The sequence below is a fragment of the Acipenser ruthenus genome, chromosome 24 (genome assembly GCF_902713425.1).
Source record: "Acipenser ruthenus chromosome 24, fAciRut3.2 maternal haplotype, whole genome shotgun sequence".
NCBI classification, from domain to species: domain Eukaryota; kingdom Metazoa; phylum Chordata; class Actinopteri; order Acipenseriformes; family Acipenseridae; genus Acipenser; species Acipenser ruthenus.
The window spans coordinates 5296335-5313617 of record NC_081212.1 but is presented as its reverse complement, the minus strand read 5'-3'; the positions used below and the strand labels follow the sequence as shown (position 1 = coordinate 5313617).

The window sequence follows — 17283 nt, the reverse complement described above, 5'->3', positions numbered from 1 at the left end:
ATGTTACGCTTGGTTTTCATTCGTTTAAGTTTATTTAGATGCCCCACTAATTCCAATACTTTACTGATGATAAAAACTACAGATTTGTACTAGATCAGTAACATACTCTTTAGCAATTAACCCTTTTCATCCTCAGCTGCCCTTAACCTATTATACTGTCCAATTCAAGAGCTCCAGCCTTTTTCCTGAAGGTAACAACTGCCTGTAATGTGCATGCATGCATGTACAAGTTCAGGGCCTCATAAACACCGTACCAGTCAGGCTTAATACTACCCAGGCAACAATTGAACACAATTATAGCAATTATAGAACATTACCAAGGCATGCTCTAATATCCCACCTTATTATCCTATCCCTATCGAGAGCTACGATACGCTTGTGGCATTCTGTATTACTATACTATTCACTCTAATAACCCCAGGTGGTTAGTAAGCAACCATGACCACCACTTCATCCAAAGCCTACATGTCAAATCAATAGACGTTTCTTTTTCTTTTGCAACATTATAAATTAATAACACAAGTTTACATTAAGCTTTAAGAAATGATTTTTCAGAACCACATGTCATAGATATGCATAGACTTAGTCCTACTTTTGGAGTTTAAAATAACTGTTTTATAAAAAGACCTCCTGTCTTTACAAATTAAACCCTTTTTCGTCCCATACAGCATTTGAGCCCTGTACAGGGTTAACCCAACTTCCCCATGAAACAAGCTGGAGAAAGTTCAAGTCAAGATGTGTCTGTAGTAAGAATGAATTGACTGCTACCATCATACATCGCAATGCAGTGAGTAGAGTTTAAAGCACACTAAGTAAATAAGTGCTACAGTCTAGACGTAAATAACATAACACGTTTATATGGCAATACTCAACTGATAATCAGCAACTCCAGTTCTGGAGGGCCATTCTATGCCGGGTTTAACTGTAATGAATGAATTAACTGCTTTTGAACCTCAAATTAACAAGTTCAATGAAACAATTCAGAACATGATGGAACAAAGACCCGGTCAGGTAGTGCCAGTGTTGTTATTATTTGTATTAAAATTATATCTTTTATAAAGACCTTTTGCCTGAGCAGTTTGTTCCGTACTCTACCCCACAGCTTGGCCCCGGTGTTTGGCTGTCTTTTAGTTTCAGGCTCTGTGACTCTCGTCTCCACACAGCAATGCTCCAGACGCTCGCACACAGAGTTCAGGTTACAGTCAGATACCAGAACATCCGTCATCCTTAATCAACTGCACCCACCGTTGGGGAAGCCTTGGAGAACAAAAAAAGGGGGACAAATCCCCAAACCTGTCTTCGGAAGAAAAACAGCAGGCCACTCAAATGCTGTATATACACCAGCAACAGAAAAAAAAAAGAAAACTTGTGGCCAACTTTATGACCCAGTTTTTGGTTAAAATGTATTCTATTTATCCCCCTCGCAGGAAACAAATATGCTCAGCAGTGTTCAAATGATTCAGTAAACTAGAGGAAAATAAAACCAGCCTGGAATCCCCTCTTCAGTATTTTTCTGTTAATTCCACTGTAAATTGCCAACATCTCTTGTTCCCAGCTCAAGAAGAAAATGAAGAAATCAGCTGAAGCCTGAGATTGCAAACACACCTCCTACACTCCCAGGAACTGATAACACTCTTGAGAGCTACTGTACTGTAGTGTGACTGCAAAGAGACTCACTGCTCTAGCTCTGTCTGTAAGCGTTTGATGACAGTCAGTGGTGTATGACCAGATAGCAGGAGCAGACTTAGCTCAGACTCACAGCTCACCACTTGAGGAAGTGAGTACAAAAGGAAAAAAAAAGAGAGAGAGAGAGAGAGAGAGAGAGAGAGAGAGAGAGAGAGAGAGAGGAGAGCAGGTCTGATGTCGATCTGTTCCAGATGTTAACCTCTTTTTTTAACCCTTCAACACCCAAACCATTTTTTTTTAACATAGCATAATTGTATCTTCTTTAAGTATTTGCTAATTATCTTATGTAATTAAAACAGTCCCGCATTTCCTGATCGTTTCATAGCATTTCAAAATCTGCTTTACTGATCTGATCTGTCGTGATCCAGATACCATGCCTTCTTTTCCTTTCTCCTTCTCTCTCTCTCTCTATTTCCATCCACCAAATCTGAGCACAGTTCACCTACTTTCTTCCCATTATGCAAGTCTGAGTGCATTTTGTGTGTGCTACGGCAGCCCTGTAGGATAGATCTCTGGGGATTGGTGCTAATTGGTCTACAGAGTCAGACCCCTTTCTTAAACATGCTTCATTATACAGATCTGAAGAACCCTGAAGGTGGAATGGGAAGCTGAAGTCTGTTTTTTCTTTTTTTAATGTCACACCTATCACTATTTCTCATCAAAACATGCAATTAATCATTGGATTTCCTTGGCAATGTTAAGATGACAAACCAAAATGAGGCTAATGATATTCATAATGTAATCATTTATAAAAGTAGCACCTGAATTAACTGGCCATCGCAGAGGCTGAACATGTGGCCACTTAAGCCAGCTTGGTTGCTCATTCATGGTACTCTGGATGATAACTTGTGTGGGCGCCCCTGGTATTATAGTCTCAGTGACTGTTCTACCTTCTACACAATTTTTTACTTGCATTGGAAACAGGCATCCCAGATGAAGCATCTGTATCTGATAACTACAAATGAATGAATAATGCCTTTTATTTTGCTGTCTGTTATTGTTCATGTCTGGCTTCATTTTAGAATATATATATATTTTTTTTTGCAAGCAGCATTCATTGTAGCAACTCATTCCTTTTTAGGGATCAGAAGTTGACAGATCCTTTTGTATTGTGCATCTATTAAGCACGGAACGCTATATTTTGACAATCCTTTAGGCATCCATTGCAATTGTGGTTTGACAACAACAATGAAGACAGTCTTAGAAGGAATTCCATTTGAATCTAAAGAGGTGGGTTTCCACAGATTCAAAGAGACCGTGACCTTAAGAGATGCCTTAAAATGCGTTTCATTCTGAGACGTGATTAAAGCTTAGCGAAAAACACTTGATCCAAGATGTTCTTTTCTGTCTGCAACATTTAAAAGACTCTTTTTTGACAGTTTCGTCTTTCCCTGAGACAGGCTTTCCTCCTCGCGCGGCCCGTCAGTGCAGTGGGGAGTAAACGCTTCATTAAATGTTGTCAGAAAACGTTTCTTCCTGACGGGCAGTTCAGATGGCAAATGCCAAGAGGACTTAAGTAATCACTCATACGTACTGTACCTTCTGCACGTGTCCTGCTTCCTAACACTGCTAGCAACATTTAGGTATTATTATAATTAATAAATCAAGCGTTTGTGGAATTATACAGTCCAAGTCAAGAGATTTAATTTTAACAGTGAGTGACCAACTTCTTCCAATCAGCAATCTGTCTTCCGATAGATCCAGCATTATTAGCAATCCAGTCCCAATGAGGTTACTGCAATATATCATTTATTTCTTATTCAAATGTTTTATTTCAAGACCAGCATTTAAAAATGTATCCATTTGGACGTACCCACAGCATAATAATGATATGATAATGCATTAGTCCCTATACAAACAAAATAATATGCAGTTAGTTATTTAGCATGCTATATCCTTAGTGGTAGAATCAACTCAATATTAAGAAGCAATTTCTTAAAAGAATTGAACATAACGGGAAAAAAAATAAAACAAAGCAACTGAAGAAGAATACAGTAATTTCAAATACCACGCTGTAATAAATGAGGCACTGTTCAGATGGTGTATTAAAAGCACTGTAACCGTGACAGGACATGTGACAGCTGCCTGATAAAGACTGCCAGGAGCCACTTGCACACAGCGTATAATTTGATCAAATGTTGAGCAGAGACCTCTGCATTATGTATATTTCCTTATCGTATATAGTTTGTTTCTGGATGCTTCAATGGTCCAGTTAACAATAAATCTGTCTGGCACGGAGGGTTCCCCTTCCAGTATTGGGTCTGGCCTTTGATGGAATCTGTGCTATACTGTTTCCGTCTTCAGGCCATGGGGTGCTCTTTCCATAGTGTTTCAAGACCAAGTTCACATGGTCTTCGCCTGGGGACTTGTGTGGGGGTGAAATCAAACCTAATCAGCTGGATAACAGTTTCAGATTAAGAACAAAGGCTTCTGAAAGCCGGTTCTGTCATAGTACAGTACTGCGAAGCATCAACCTAAAGCATGATTTGAGATCCAGCATGATAAACACAACAAGCACGGTCTTCTGTGTTTAACAGATTCAATTTTCAGAAAGAAAACAGAATGTATTGTTACAAAGCGCACACACCATACTACCAAATATAAGCATTTTCATTTTAATTTACATAATATTTAGCAAATACCTTGAGGCTATGTTGTACTGTATACCAGTATTATCATTCAAATACTCTAACTGGAATATATAACTCCTTGATTAATATATAATGTAAATAATTTCTCTTGTGATATAGACTTGCGGTAGAAGATATGTTGTTCAAAGCTTATAGCTCCAGGGTGTGAACTGCACAATTTTTGGTTGCAAAACAAGTAATAAACAATACGGGCAAACCCAAGATCTAAACACCTTGCTCTACCACAAGACCACACTGCCTTTCAAATATAAAAGAAAGAAAAACAGATTTTGCCACACGTGAAATGCTTCCAGTTTAACATTCTCAATTATTTCCCAATTAGATTATTCCAATTCTGTGCAAGGGGGATTTTTTTTTGCCACAATCCATGCCATCCATACGAATTAAACTGGAAGCAAAATGCAACTAGCCTAGTGTCATCTGTTAACCAGACTAACATTTAAAAAGGACTCAATCGTGGGTCAAGTTATTTTATTTTGTTTGCTCTTAAATAAAGCAAACAGCCCATATTAGACCTTTGTTTCTCTCTGCCCGTTTGCAGACCCCGGTGGAGCTGACCTCTCTTAATTGGTGGCGCAATGCTAGTTTATAATTGATAGATAAATCCCTGAGGATCCCCCCCCAGCTCACTCTAGGCTTTAGTGAACACATGCATTACTGTGCTGAAAGGGGCCTTAATGAAAGGCAGATTGCTCAAAAGCCGTTTCTTGGTAAAGATTCAGAAGGGATATTTAAAACAAGGAATTTAAATGATCTTTTAAGAACCAGGGGGTTCTTGTTGTGTTCAATGTCTGAAATGTGTTCGGGTTTAGGGCCCTCATTTCCAAATACCAAAGCTACGACATATAAACTGCCCCATTAAGAGATACGTTTACCAGAAGGACTCTTATTTTTGTATTCGTATTGCATTCTATTTGCAGTGTTTTTCTGTTAATGTCTGGGTTCATTTTAGAATCAAAATGTATTATTTTGCAAGAAGAGTTTAGCCAACTAAGTTTAAAGCAGTTGCATTCTTTAAACATTTAACCAAACTAATTTGCAGATTGAATTCCTAGGCATGCATTTTGAATGTCAAAAGAGTTATTTAAACATTCAGTTATATTAAATTAATCTTGGATACGTGCTTTTGTTTTAATATAAAGAATTACGATAGGAAGTCTTGCTAAAGAATACATTTTTGGAATGGAAGCACAGGGTGCGTGTACATCATGCAGTTAATGTGCTAGATGTACTGTGAAGTAATGAAGAGATTAGCATACTGTTACATTGGATAAATCAATATTAAAACGACTGGCAAGCCCAAGACTTTTTCATGATCACTTCACAAAGCCAATGCACTTCAACTGGCTTTGTGGGGAAGCTTGCATGGCACCTGGTTTAAATTCTTCCCCCCACAGTGCCTTTAGAATACTTGACAGGTTGCATTTCTCCTCACAATTCCTACAGCAACTCCAATATATTTACTAAAAAGACCCAATAGCCATTGGTTTCACAAGCTGCCTCCTTCACATACTGAGACTGGAATCATTGGAACTAATGTTATGCTAAATCAACCCTTTACTGCATGACTTTTTCTTTCATGATAAGAAGAGAGTGTTCTTCCAGGAAGTAGGACGTACAAATGAAAACCTGAAAAATGTAGCCATAATATCAGCTTATGTAGTAGCCCATATATGTAAAGAATGTCAAGCCCCTGTGGTATATCCGGAATTAAATTAGTGATCATACTGTATGTATATTCTTTTAATAGAAATGGGGGTGCCGTTGTTATTCTCTATAGCTCTGAGGTGCTCATTAGCATGATAAGGGCTGTGTGCGTTTAGTTTCTTCAATGCATGGCGAAGTGCAGAATTTAGTGATCGGAGGGCAATGTGATTCATGCAAATAAGCACAATCTTCACTGGATACCCAAGAGAACAACCCCTTTGATCATGCACAGCCCACAGTCTTTCATCAGTGTTTTCAACATCTCTTTAAGACTCAACACAGGCTTGTCAATCTTTTTGGCAGAAAAAATATATTCTTTGAACATTGCCACTGAAGTTTTTGTGTCACTGCGTTTATGCAAATGTCCTGGAGCTGCCATATTGTACAGCACAGCTGAACTGTGGGTATTTACTGTACCCTCTCCTAATTATGCCTAGTAACACTGCAACACACCAAACCATACTGGTAATCAAACCTTCATAAATACTTTAAATACTTGTCTAAAATGGGTCACTGATGGGTTGTGGTGTGTAACATTTTTAGCAGCTTCTTGTTTAAGAAACGATTGATTCAACTGTATTGTTAATATCCTATGCTTTGTATTGGGTATAATTCTGTAACTGCGACCTAATTCCTCCTCAGAGACAGATGGCCTATAAAAAAACTAATGGGATTCTTCTATTTGTATGAAGAGAAAGGGCAAAACATCAAACACAAGAAAGACATATGAAAATATAAGTGTGACAAATAGGGACAGACAAGGCATTTACCCTCATACTGCCGATCACTTGTGCTTAAGAAATAGGACATAAGTACACATGCAGTACAGACACCTCCACTACACAATGGTCTCTTAAATAGGATAGATTCAATAAAACAGCTCAGGAACAAAGACAACCATAAGGGGGCTGTGTGGTGCAGTCAGTTAATGCACTAGCCATACATCTCAGGATGCTTGGATTCAGATCTGGCTTTGGGAAGTTAAGTGTGACATGGTGGTCTCAACTCAGCCCTCGGTGGACAGTTATCCACCGCACTTTCCACGAACAATGGGCCCTGGGCAGTCTATGGAGAGTCCACGGACTCGATGAACATGCAAACAGAGCTGCTCTCTCGCCACTTACTACTGGGGAAAGCATGCTTCTTTTTCCAGTGCCGCTGTGCTGCCAAAATCCATCAGAAAATAACAAACCACAAAAATAAAATAAAAAGTCCTTTGTTGGGAGTCGTCAATTGAATTGGACAGTCACTGGTTTTCCAAGATGTTCGGTTACGGTGGTTTGGTTTCATGTGCACAGCGGGTCAGAGCTGTGGAGGCAACGGGGTGTTCTAGTGATACAAGATGAGACGCAAAACCAGGGTCCTATTTCACCCCCTAGTCACTAAGTCACTTTGTATAAAGGTGTCTGCTAAATGACTATTATAATAATCACCTTTCTTACAAATATCTTAGAGAGCACACAGTGCATGTACAGCAGCCTCATCCTCCTGGGCATATAAATCTTATAATAGCTCAGAACATAAAGTTTTACCAAGTCATTTCTTCTGGAAAGCCAGTATTTCTCTTTCACTATAGATCACAAAATGTAACCAAAACAACGACTTCTAATTTCTAAGACCAGTATTCTGTTTGTGCTAATGGGCTGGGTTACGGGACAGCTAAATTACTTCCATATCATATGAAGTAATTGTGGCTTTCATTACATAGTCCCGAAAATTCTTCCAAAATAAACACACAAACCGATGTCCTTCAAGAGTAAATGTTGGCAACTGAAGCCTTCATCAGGCAAGTGTTTCTACAGCTTGTATCACCAAAGACGCACACTTTCTTGGACTGGTCATAAAATGTGTTTTTTTCTTTCAGTGAAGCGAAACAAACTGCAAAAAAAACCCCATTAAACATTCATTCCACAGGCTCAGTGCCCAACTAACCTATTGTGATGTCATGGCAACATACTGTATGCAATCCAATCTCAATTCAATAAAAATAATCTCTAGTAAAACCTAACCAACATGACATCATCTGTGGGATATGCAAGTGACATTTTAACCTAAAGCAAATTATGAACAGGCACCACAGAAGCTTTGACTAATAAAGCATCACAAGCCATAGTAAACACATTATCCACCACAGCCAGACTGACACAACAAGAAGCAAATTCAGACAGAACTGTGAACAACATACAAGAAGATCCCTTTATCATTGTACAAATACTGTAACTGAGCTTGCATTAGGACACATATTAGATTGTTCCAACACACAGTGCATTAAATGTATTCAGAGATTAAAATTAACATATATTTGTATTCATCACTGTATAAAAAAGGTATACATGACTTTTTACTGAACAAAAGAGCTCCCCTTTGTTTAGATGGCAATTTGATGGTGTTCCCTGTTTATTTTACTCCTGCAATATGGTGGTAATTATACATTTGTTTCAGCTAATTCAGAATTAAAGAGTATTCAAATATTCGTTTTTTAAGGGATTATTCCAAACATCAAACACTGTACCATGTGGATATGTCTAATACCAGCAGACAAAACCCCATACTGTGAGCAAAAACAATCACAGCTGTAGGATAAGAGAGAGTATGTAACATGACATCAAAGAAATAGCTTCTATTTCTTTTTTTTCCCTTTTTTTAACCTTCTGGCTACTCCCCCAAGGGCTATCGATTCCCATGGCTTATTTCTAGTTTAAAAACTGGTGTTAATTGCTACGAACGTCCCTTAGCATTGCCCCACAAGCACCTCAGTGAACAAGCTTCAACTTTCAGTTCATTATCGTGCGCAATTAAAGCACATTAATGAAATAATAAAAGCAGAAAAGTCCAGTCCTCGTCTTTCTAACTTGGTAGCTGGTTGAAACTGTATGCTTCCTCTAATTTGCATGCATTATCATACAAAAACAATATTTCTCTCCAACTGTCAAGCCATCCTTAATCTTTTTTTTTTTTTTTACTAACCTTTGCCCACTGCGTTGTTTCATGTCTAAAGAGCTGCATACAATTTGCATTCATTAATGAACTAAGGTTAACAAGTTTCTATTTTTCATTGTCATACGTCAACCTTCTTTATTATTTCTCTATCAAGCCCTGTCAGGTTTAATATATATATATATATATATATATATATATATATATATATATATATATATATATATTTTATAGCTAACTGGCACCATCTGTACAGTACATTCAAATAGATTTTTGGAGTTTCTAATGTCAGCGCTGGCAGCATAATGCGTTTGCTTGGCATCAGGGGGCCTGCCTGTGAATATTCAAGCTCTGGGGCTGCTCCCAGGGGCACTGGGGAATCACTGTAGCGTGAAAGCCCAGGTTAGGGCCCTGAAGGTGATCTGCGTGGCTACATCCTCAGGCAGTCTGCAGTTCACTAAGTACTGAGGAACAAGGAATTAACCCCCTCCCAAGATTCCCAGCTCTAGACAGTCTGACTCCAGTACTATTCTCTTGACTTTCATTAATGCAGCTTTTCAACGCTTCAGATCATATTTAATGCACTCCTCTCTACCTGTATTAAGAAGGAACGCGACTCGAATTACAGAATACAAAAACGGAGATTGCCCTCTGCGAGTAACGCATTAATTTTTCTTGGCAGAACCATCGCCTCTGCAATATTTTAGGGACCAACACATGTTTGAAGCTCCTGTACTCTTTAAAGATGCTGCATAAATATTCTTACCCGTACCATGTTGATCATATCAGCTGTATAGGTGTTTCCAGAAAAAATGTTACAAGAAATACATAAAACTGTATAAGGCAATAAGAAATTATATTTTAGTTTAGAACTGAACATGGCTGTGGAGCAATACAGCTTTAAATCAATGTGTTTGTTTTTCTTATACATTAGAATAGTACTACACAGTATTCAGCATGTGTGTAATACACCCACGCACCGTGTTTAATAAAACAGTAGAAATATGACCTCCAGTTAAAAGGATAACACCCACCCACCCTGTGTGTTGTTAGAGCCAGGATGTAGATGCATCAGTAAATGTGTTATTATATAAGTGAACTCTTTCACTGAAGTACTGATAAATAAAGCATAATGAGGGGGTCCTCCATCTGCATTTGGGGACCGTGTTCCTTTGATCAGGGAAAACATGGGAATGCTGTAAATTCACAAGGGGCTGGGTTCTTCAGGCAAATGGCTCTGGCGGTCTGTTTGTATTTTGCTTAACGAGGATCCAGGGGAGCTACAGCAATACTTTCCAATCAGTCAACTGAAATGAAAACTGAAAATATTCAGATTGTGTTACACGCATCATGAAAAGTCATTATATACCCTTTAATAACCCATGTGAATTCACTGGTATTTTTTTTTTTAGTCAAGCTTTGTAGATGGATGGAATGAGGCACATGAATTAAATAAAAAGGCTCGCCCCAATGGTTATAAGGGTCCCCTTGGTTGAAAAAAAAAAAAAATGTCATTCAATTCAAGCGTAACGCAAGAACTGCCTTCTTGTGTATGCTCATAATTGAGCAAGCCTACTAAAATAACAGAATAAAAAAAACAAACAAAAAAATGATTCTTAATTCTGTGTTAAACACGTTTCTGTAACCAGCAGAAGTCATTTCATGAGAAGATGAAAATGAATTATCAAGTGGAAGTGAAGCAAGAAAAGAGTTCTGAATCAGCTGTTCACACACAGAGAATTCCTGGCATTCGTATTTAAAATAGTGAACTGTCTGAAGTCAGGGTTCATTTCTGAATCACTGTCTAATTTGCAGCGGACCCTAGAGTAAACATAGCCGTCATTTCCTAGAGTCCTTAGGCACAATTTGTTCTCCAGATCATCATGAATCAGGCCAAGATTGCAGCACACTCAGTTTACAAAACTGCAGCATTCCTCCAGGTCAGAGGTGACACACACAGCTTCTATGACAATATTTACGTCTGCACCATTAGATTCACCAGCACAGACAGCCACGGCAAATTACTAGCCTGCTTCTCACTTTTCAAAAGGCTCAATGAATGGACAGGGTTTTTACAACAGCATAACAAGCACCTTTGTTTATAAAAAGCAAAAATAAACCCAGGGTATGGCATTTAGATAAGGTAGCTAAATAGCTACCTACACTAGTAGAATGGTACTTAAAATGTTTTTATACCCAAGATATAGGCACTAAAATATAGTCGCCTTTAAAATTATAATTACTGTACAAAACATGCTCCCATTGTGTATGATAGCACTGTCTGAAGTTTGTATATCACAGGATGTCTTCATGATAAGCCCCTCCCAAACTTTGTCGCTGACTATAGATAGCAATATGGGGTGAATATGCTTTGGCTAAAAGTGAGGACATAAAAAAGAATGTTAAAAGCTATTAATTAAATAATTGCTTAAATAAATATCGTCTCCAGTCTTGGTGTTTTTATAATATTATACTTGCTGTGATTGTTGTATCTTGATTCCCATGTTTGGAAAACCGGGAATAATCTGTTTCCAAGGTCCTGCTATCAGAGCATAACTGGTGCCAGACAGCAATTCCCATAGCTCGGTTTGTTCTGGACAGCGAGGCTCCAAATCTCAGCATTGTTTATTTCTGAGCAGAGCATTATTCTGTACAAACAATCAGATACATGTTTCAATGTGTACAGCACGATATCATCAGGGCTTGCTTGTTTGTGTTCCAACCCGAAAACGCATACCTGCTGAGCCAAACACCAGGACAATGCAGACAAAAGGGCCGTTACCGTGAAATAAAAATCCACCATATATAAACTGGTCTAATGTGATTGTCACATGCTATTGAATCCATCATCTTGGTACAGCATCTACTGTGGTGAACATGCATTATGCATAACCTCACATCGGGCAGTAAGTTTTACCATCAAAATGTGGTTGAATTATTTATACAGCAGTTTTTTTTTTTTTTACTGACATTCAATAAATAGTCAGGCAAAATAACCATAACACAAGATCTCTTACATTTCTAAATTCCTCCTACAGGACACCACTATATCCACTCACTGTCCGTGCCTTCCGTTTGGAAACAGAATATCCCCTCATGTTATGACCAGGTCCATCTGAAGACCTTATTAAAATTGTGCACAATAAGTACCTGCAACAAAGGATGCTTCATCAGTTACACTGAAGCCATTGAGTTCTTACATTATCTCTTATCCAGAAGGTTCATATTAAACAAGCAGCATGTGGGCAGGACTGCTGCTGCCAAGTTAAGAGTGCAATCAGAAACAGCATTCGCTGTCAGCTTTCAGATATAATATAGCTGTGATAGTTATGAGGAACCTTGCTGTATTTAATTGATGTCAGACCCATTTGTCTGAAAGGCAGAGTTTCGAATTAAATAAGGAACAGAAGTTACTGGCTCGATCTTAATAAGAATTTCTTCCTGCCACAATACACCAACATTGACTGAGATTACGTGCCGTGCGCCCAGGTCTACAGTTGCCCTAGAATGGACGTATGGATATTTTAGATGTGTGCACTAGACAGCAGTATGTTTGCAGTGAAGCAGAAATAACCATATTCAGCAAAATCTAGGAGGCTGTGTGGTCAAGTGGTTAAAGAAAAGGGCTTGGAACCAGGAGGTCCCTGGTTCAAATCCCACCTCAGCCACTGACTCATTGTGTGACCCTGAGCAAGTCACTTAACCTCCTTGTGCTCCGTCTTTCGGGTGAGACGTAATTGTAAGTGACTCTGCAGCTGACGCATAGTTCACACACCCTAGTCTCTGTAAGTCGCCTTGGATAAAGGCGTCTACTAAATAAATAAATAAACAAATAATAAAATCTACACCCCCTTTCTTTTCTATACAATCACATAAAGGTCACTTTGTCACTTTTGGGATTCTTTCAATATAATCATTTATTTGTGTAAATTAATCATTACTGTATTAAAAGTGGTGCTAAATAAATGTGTTCTCCCACAGTTTAATACTAATGTCTAATGTTAGTAATAAAAGGATTATACCAGGGTTCTATTGGAGATATGTTGGTCAGCATTGCTGGAAGGCAGGACCAGGACTGAATGCAAATTTCACATACTACTAGAACTTTCAAAAGACGCTATGATAATTAACTGATATTCTCTTGGGGTTAGTGAAGAAACTTCAATAGCCCTATGTTCTTGTAACACCGTAATTGACTCAGTAATCAATTCTACCAGAAGTACAGAGAAAAAAATCTTTTAAAAAAATCTTAAAAGCATAACCACTACAGATCCGGTAATCCTTAGTCAGCATGCCCCTAAGCACAAGTGTTCCTACAGATAAAGTGCATATGGCCATGAAGCTATGCATAATCCATGTGTTTTCAAACTAGAAGCACCAAATGACTGCTAAAAGGATTTACTTGCTTTAGGATAACGGCTGGGTATGAAACCATGGGATGAGTAAGGGAGCTTCTTCAGCCACGAATCACATCAAAACAGAAAGGCATGTGTCTGAGAGACAGAGCAAACGCCTGCAGGCATTTCGCTGAGACATCGTTGAGTCTGTACAGACTCTCAAGCGTTTGGAGACGCAGGTGATGTGGACTCCAGGTGCACAAGGTAATCCCCCAGGCTATTTATTTCCTCTCTCGTGGAATGCGGTTTCTCATTGTGCCTGTAGAGGCAACAGGTCTCCGATGGAGAGCTCAAGAACAAGATTCAGTGACCACATGCTTTTAAAAGAAATATTCACAGCCAAAAAGTAATAATATTACAGTGTACAAGTGAACCGGATTTGGGACACTGCAACTTCCTGGAGAGTCGATGAGCACTGCCCCACACTATTTGAAATTAAGCTATCAGAAGGTTGGGACAACATGTATTATATTCTTCTTGCTGGCGTTATATGGTTGTTTCTTCTTACTAGATGAGTATTTGATGTGCTTATTAACTATTCCAACAAAGCAGCCTCCTCAGGGCTACATTAAGAGAAGTGAGGTGGGGAAACATATTACCGTTGCGCAGTATACTGAAGCCCACAGGTGAACACTGAACACTGGAGTCTGTGCAACACTGATATCCTTCCCCACCTCACGCCCCCACACTCAGCCCTAATGAGTCTTTTTCAAAGCATTTTTTGCTGGAATAGTTTGTAAGCATGACAAATAGAGAATCAAATAGCGCGCACATAACATGACATTAAAAGAGGTAAGAAATGAAATATTAGGGAAATGTTGATGGTATAAAGTATCCCTTGAAGGTCACCAATAGCACACATCACGGATAGTGTCTTCAATTTGAGTCTCAGGAGGACAAACAAACCTACAATCTGATTTACAAGCAAGTAGCTATATTCTCTGCCTTGGGGCTACACATTTAAATGTAATTCAGGTGGCATCACAGCCTGTCAACTCCTTTATGATTTGGGATCTCTGTTCTTCTTGACCATGCAATACTCTTTTATAAAGGTAGCCCTGGAGTCCCTCAGGGATACAGATACTGATGGAGAACACAGGGGACGCCTACGTTTCATCACGGCTGGATGGTGGCAATGTTGAGAGCGAGACTCTGGGCTATTACACACTGACAGCCTCTTTTATTAAGCGTGGCCTCTGCATGTGTTCTGCACAAGCAGGCTAATTCATTTCTTGTAATGTATGCTGAAGAAGGAGCCCGGTTGTATGATACAGAGAGCTGAATGCTTTATAGGTTTTGTTTTGCAAAATGAACCTCAGGTTTAGTAAGAACGTTCTGAAGGTCATGCTAAGCAACCAGCCTGAAAAGTGAAGGTAAGACACAGTATAATGCTCCAGACGATAGAAACATTCCTGCAACGTTACCAATAAACAATAGCATGTTTTTTTCTTTTTTTCTTTCAGGATACCATTTGTTTAAAAGCTTTGTGAATGTCACCCTATTTCGTATGGAACACCATGGTCACAGAATACAATCATTTGCAGTAAATTATTTGTATTTCATAGATGCTGCTTACAAGTAACTTATTATCCACTGCTTTGTATGCACTATTGCAATATTGTGATTCAAATGCATTTTAACCTGGGCTATGTGGAATGTTTAGGTCATGGGACTGGAGTTTGTCAGATATACATCTCTATATGTACAGCAGATATTCAAACATGCAAGCAACTAATCAGTGAAAAATGTGAAAAATGGACCCACATTCATTTAGGAAGAGAAAAATGCACCTTAGATGCAGACAGGAGCAGCTAAATCAATGCTGTTTTTGGTACTTAAATAAAATAAACTCAGTGCGTTTCATACCAGTGTCTTGATCATTTTAACCACCTCTGAGCAATGCAAACTGAAACTAACACAGCAGTGAGAACAACCTGATGTGATAGTATGTGCTGTCGCATTAGGAAAGTCAATATTAGAATTGAATCGAGGCACACTGGGTTTAACAATCATAATCAAACCTGTGTGCAGCAATAAAACTGAGCCCAGCAGGTCCTCTGTGACTCTGTTCCTTGCGATTACCACCAGCCTCTCTGAGAGCTCTGGAACCCATTAGTTACTCAGTGGTAACACCTTTTTTACGTACCCTTGTGTGGAGGAAGCGGTGAGTTAACCCCACCTCTTGCAATGCTGTTTCTCTCCCCATCTATCACTGTTGACAAGCAGAGCATTGTTTTTGAACTAAGAACATCATTAGACACCGGCCCTGGGGAATGTCTGAAAGGGGCATGACACATTATAATGTAGTTTGATTAGAAACACTGTATGATAGATGAGCCCCTGTCTTAACACCATTACCGACAGACACACTGAATGCATACTTATTTGGGCACATTACATAAAATGCGTGCTTTGTCTCAAACAAAGGAAAGCCTAGGATTCAACAGACTTTGCCAATGACTAAGATCATGTAGCTAATTATGGTTTGTGGCAGTATATATATATATATATATATATATATATATATATATATATATATATATGTTAAATGTAAAATAAATAGGAAAGCTGTGCTTAGAAAAGATGACATACTCATTCAAAAGCCCAAGAAACAGGTTTGGTTTTCACTGTCTAATTCCACTGTTCAGTGGATCCTTCACCTCCGATTTCCTCACAGCAGTGATACACTCAGGGTTGTCTCAGGGATATAAACAGATCTTAATCTTGACAAGGCTATTGCTGTGGTCATGGGACCTAGACCCCCCACAACGGAGCAGTCACCCACATGCCTCGGAAAGATCGGCTAAACAAACTTTCTCATGGACCGGCGTGAGACCCTTCGCTCTCCTGGGCATAGACAAACTCATAACAGTCGTAAAACACTGTGGCTTAAAACTATAAGCAGTGTCTGGGTAAACCATCCAGGAGGAGTCCAGAAACATGCCTAATGCAGATTTTGACTTTGGTGAAATCTCTGCTATTTTTGTAAAATTGTTGAAGAGAATGTCATTTAAGGACACACTTGAACAAGTTAAAAAGCAATGAACAGCTTTTTGTAGATAACACTTACACCGGTTGAAACAATTATAACTGCTTCATTCATCAGATAAGTGTTTACTGTTACAGTAAAACAATAGCTGCTTGACCACTGCAAGAACGTCACAAGAGCGTTCAGTTTCCAGGTCATTTCTCTAAAGTCAATATTCCCTCAAGCAGTGAGGAGACTGTAAGAGAAGCTCTGTACCCGTGGTCTTCCTCTCTGTCAAGGCCATTCCTGTATCAGCTTCAAGCCCTTAGATCAGTAGTGAGCTCCTGTTCAGATGACTCTCCTTCTCTTAGTCACCCGTGGCTCAAGACTTGGAAACACTATTCGTCTCTTAACAGGGTTTAAAATACCAACCTGCTGTGCAATAAACTTGTAACCTTTTCATTTAAAAGGCCATACAGCAGACCTCTGTCAACCGCTTTGAATTAGTTACAGGTTGAGCAACTAACGTGTCCAAAACAGTAATACATTATTCTACTACAACATGGTCTTTAGGAACCTTAGATTATTTATCTTGAATTGCATTGACTAGCAAACTAGACATAAGAGTGACTAACTGCTAAGCACTTTGTGCATTTAAAATGACTAAGAATTACTCACAAACAAATAAATCCATTTACCAATGTACATTTCCTATAATAATTCATCGTGTTTGTTTTTTTTGGATTTATTAATTACTGACCTAATGTCAATTGTGGCAATTACACAATTGTTTTAATGTGGGAACATTTTTAATCAAGATCTTCAGGACTGTGGTCAAATGTACAGTGAAGCAGTCAAACCCGTTATCAGATCCCATGTCATTGCTGCTGACTTCACAAATCCAAATGTTTCATTACAAAAAAAAAAATCTTTGTGC

The 17283-nt window shown here is 38.7% G+C and overlaps 1 protein-coding gene across 5 annotated transcripts in view; it reads right to left on the bottom strand.

Annotated features, from left to right (window-relative positions):
- Nucleotides 1-17283, bottom strand: part of LOC117429265 (active breakpoint cluster region-related protein) — a 128472-nt gene that overhangs the window by 15382 nt on the left and 95807 nt on the right. The window contains exon 1 of one of the 5 annotated variants that reach the window (XM_034048590.3): nt 1064-1766. The exons of the other annotated variants lie outside the window; for them this stretch is intronic. Within the exon in view, the coding sequence (XP_033904481.1) occupies nt 1064-1225 (162 nt within the window). The 5' untranslated portion in view covers nt 1226-1766. Of the gene's footprint in view, nt 1-1063; nt 1767-17283 lie in introns of those variants that run through there. 5 annotated transcript variants of the gene reach the window in all.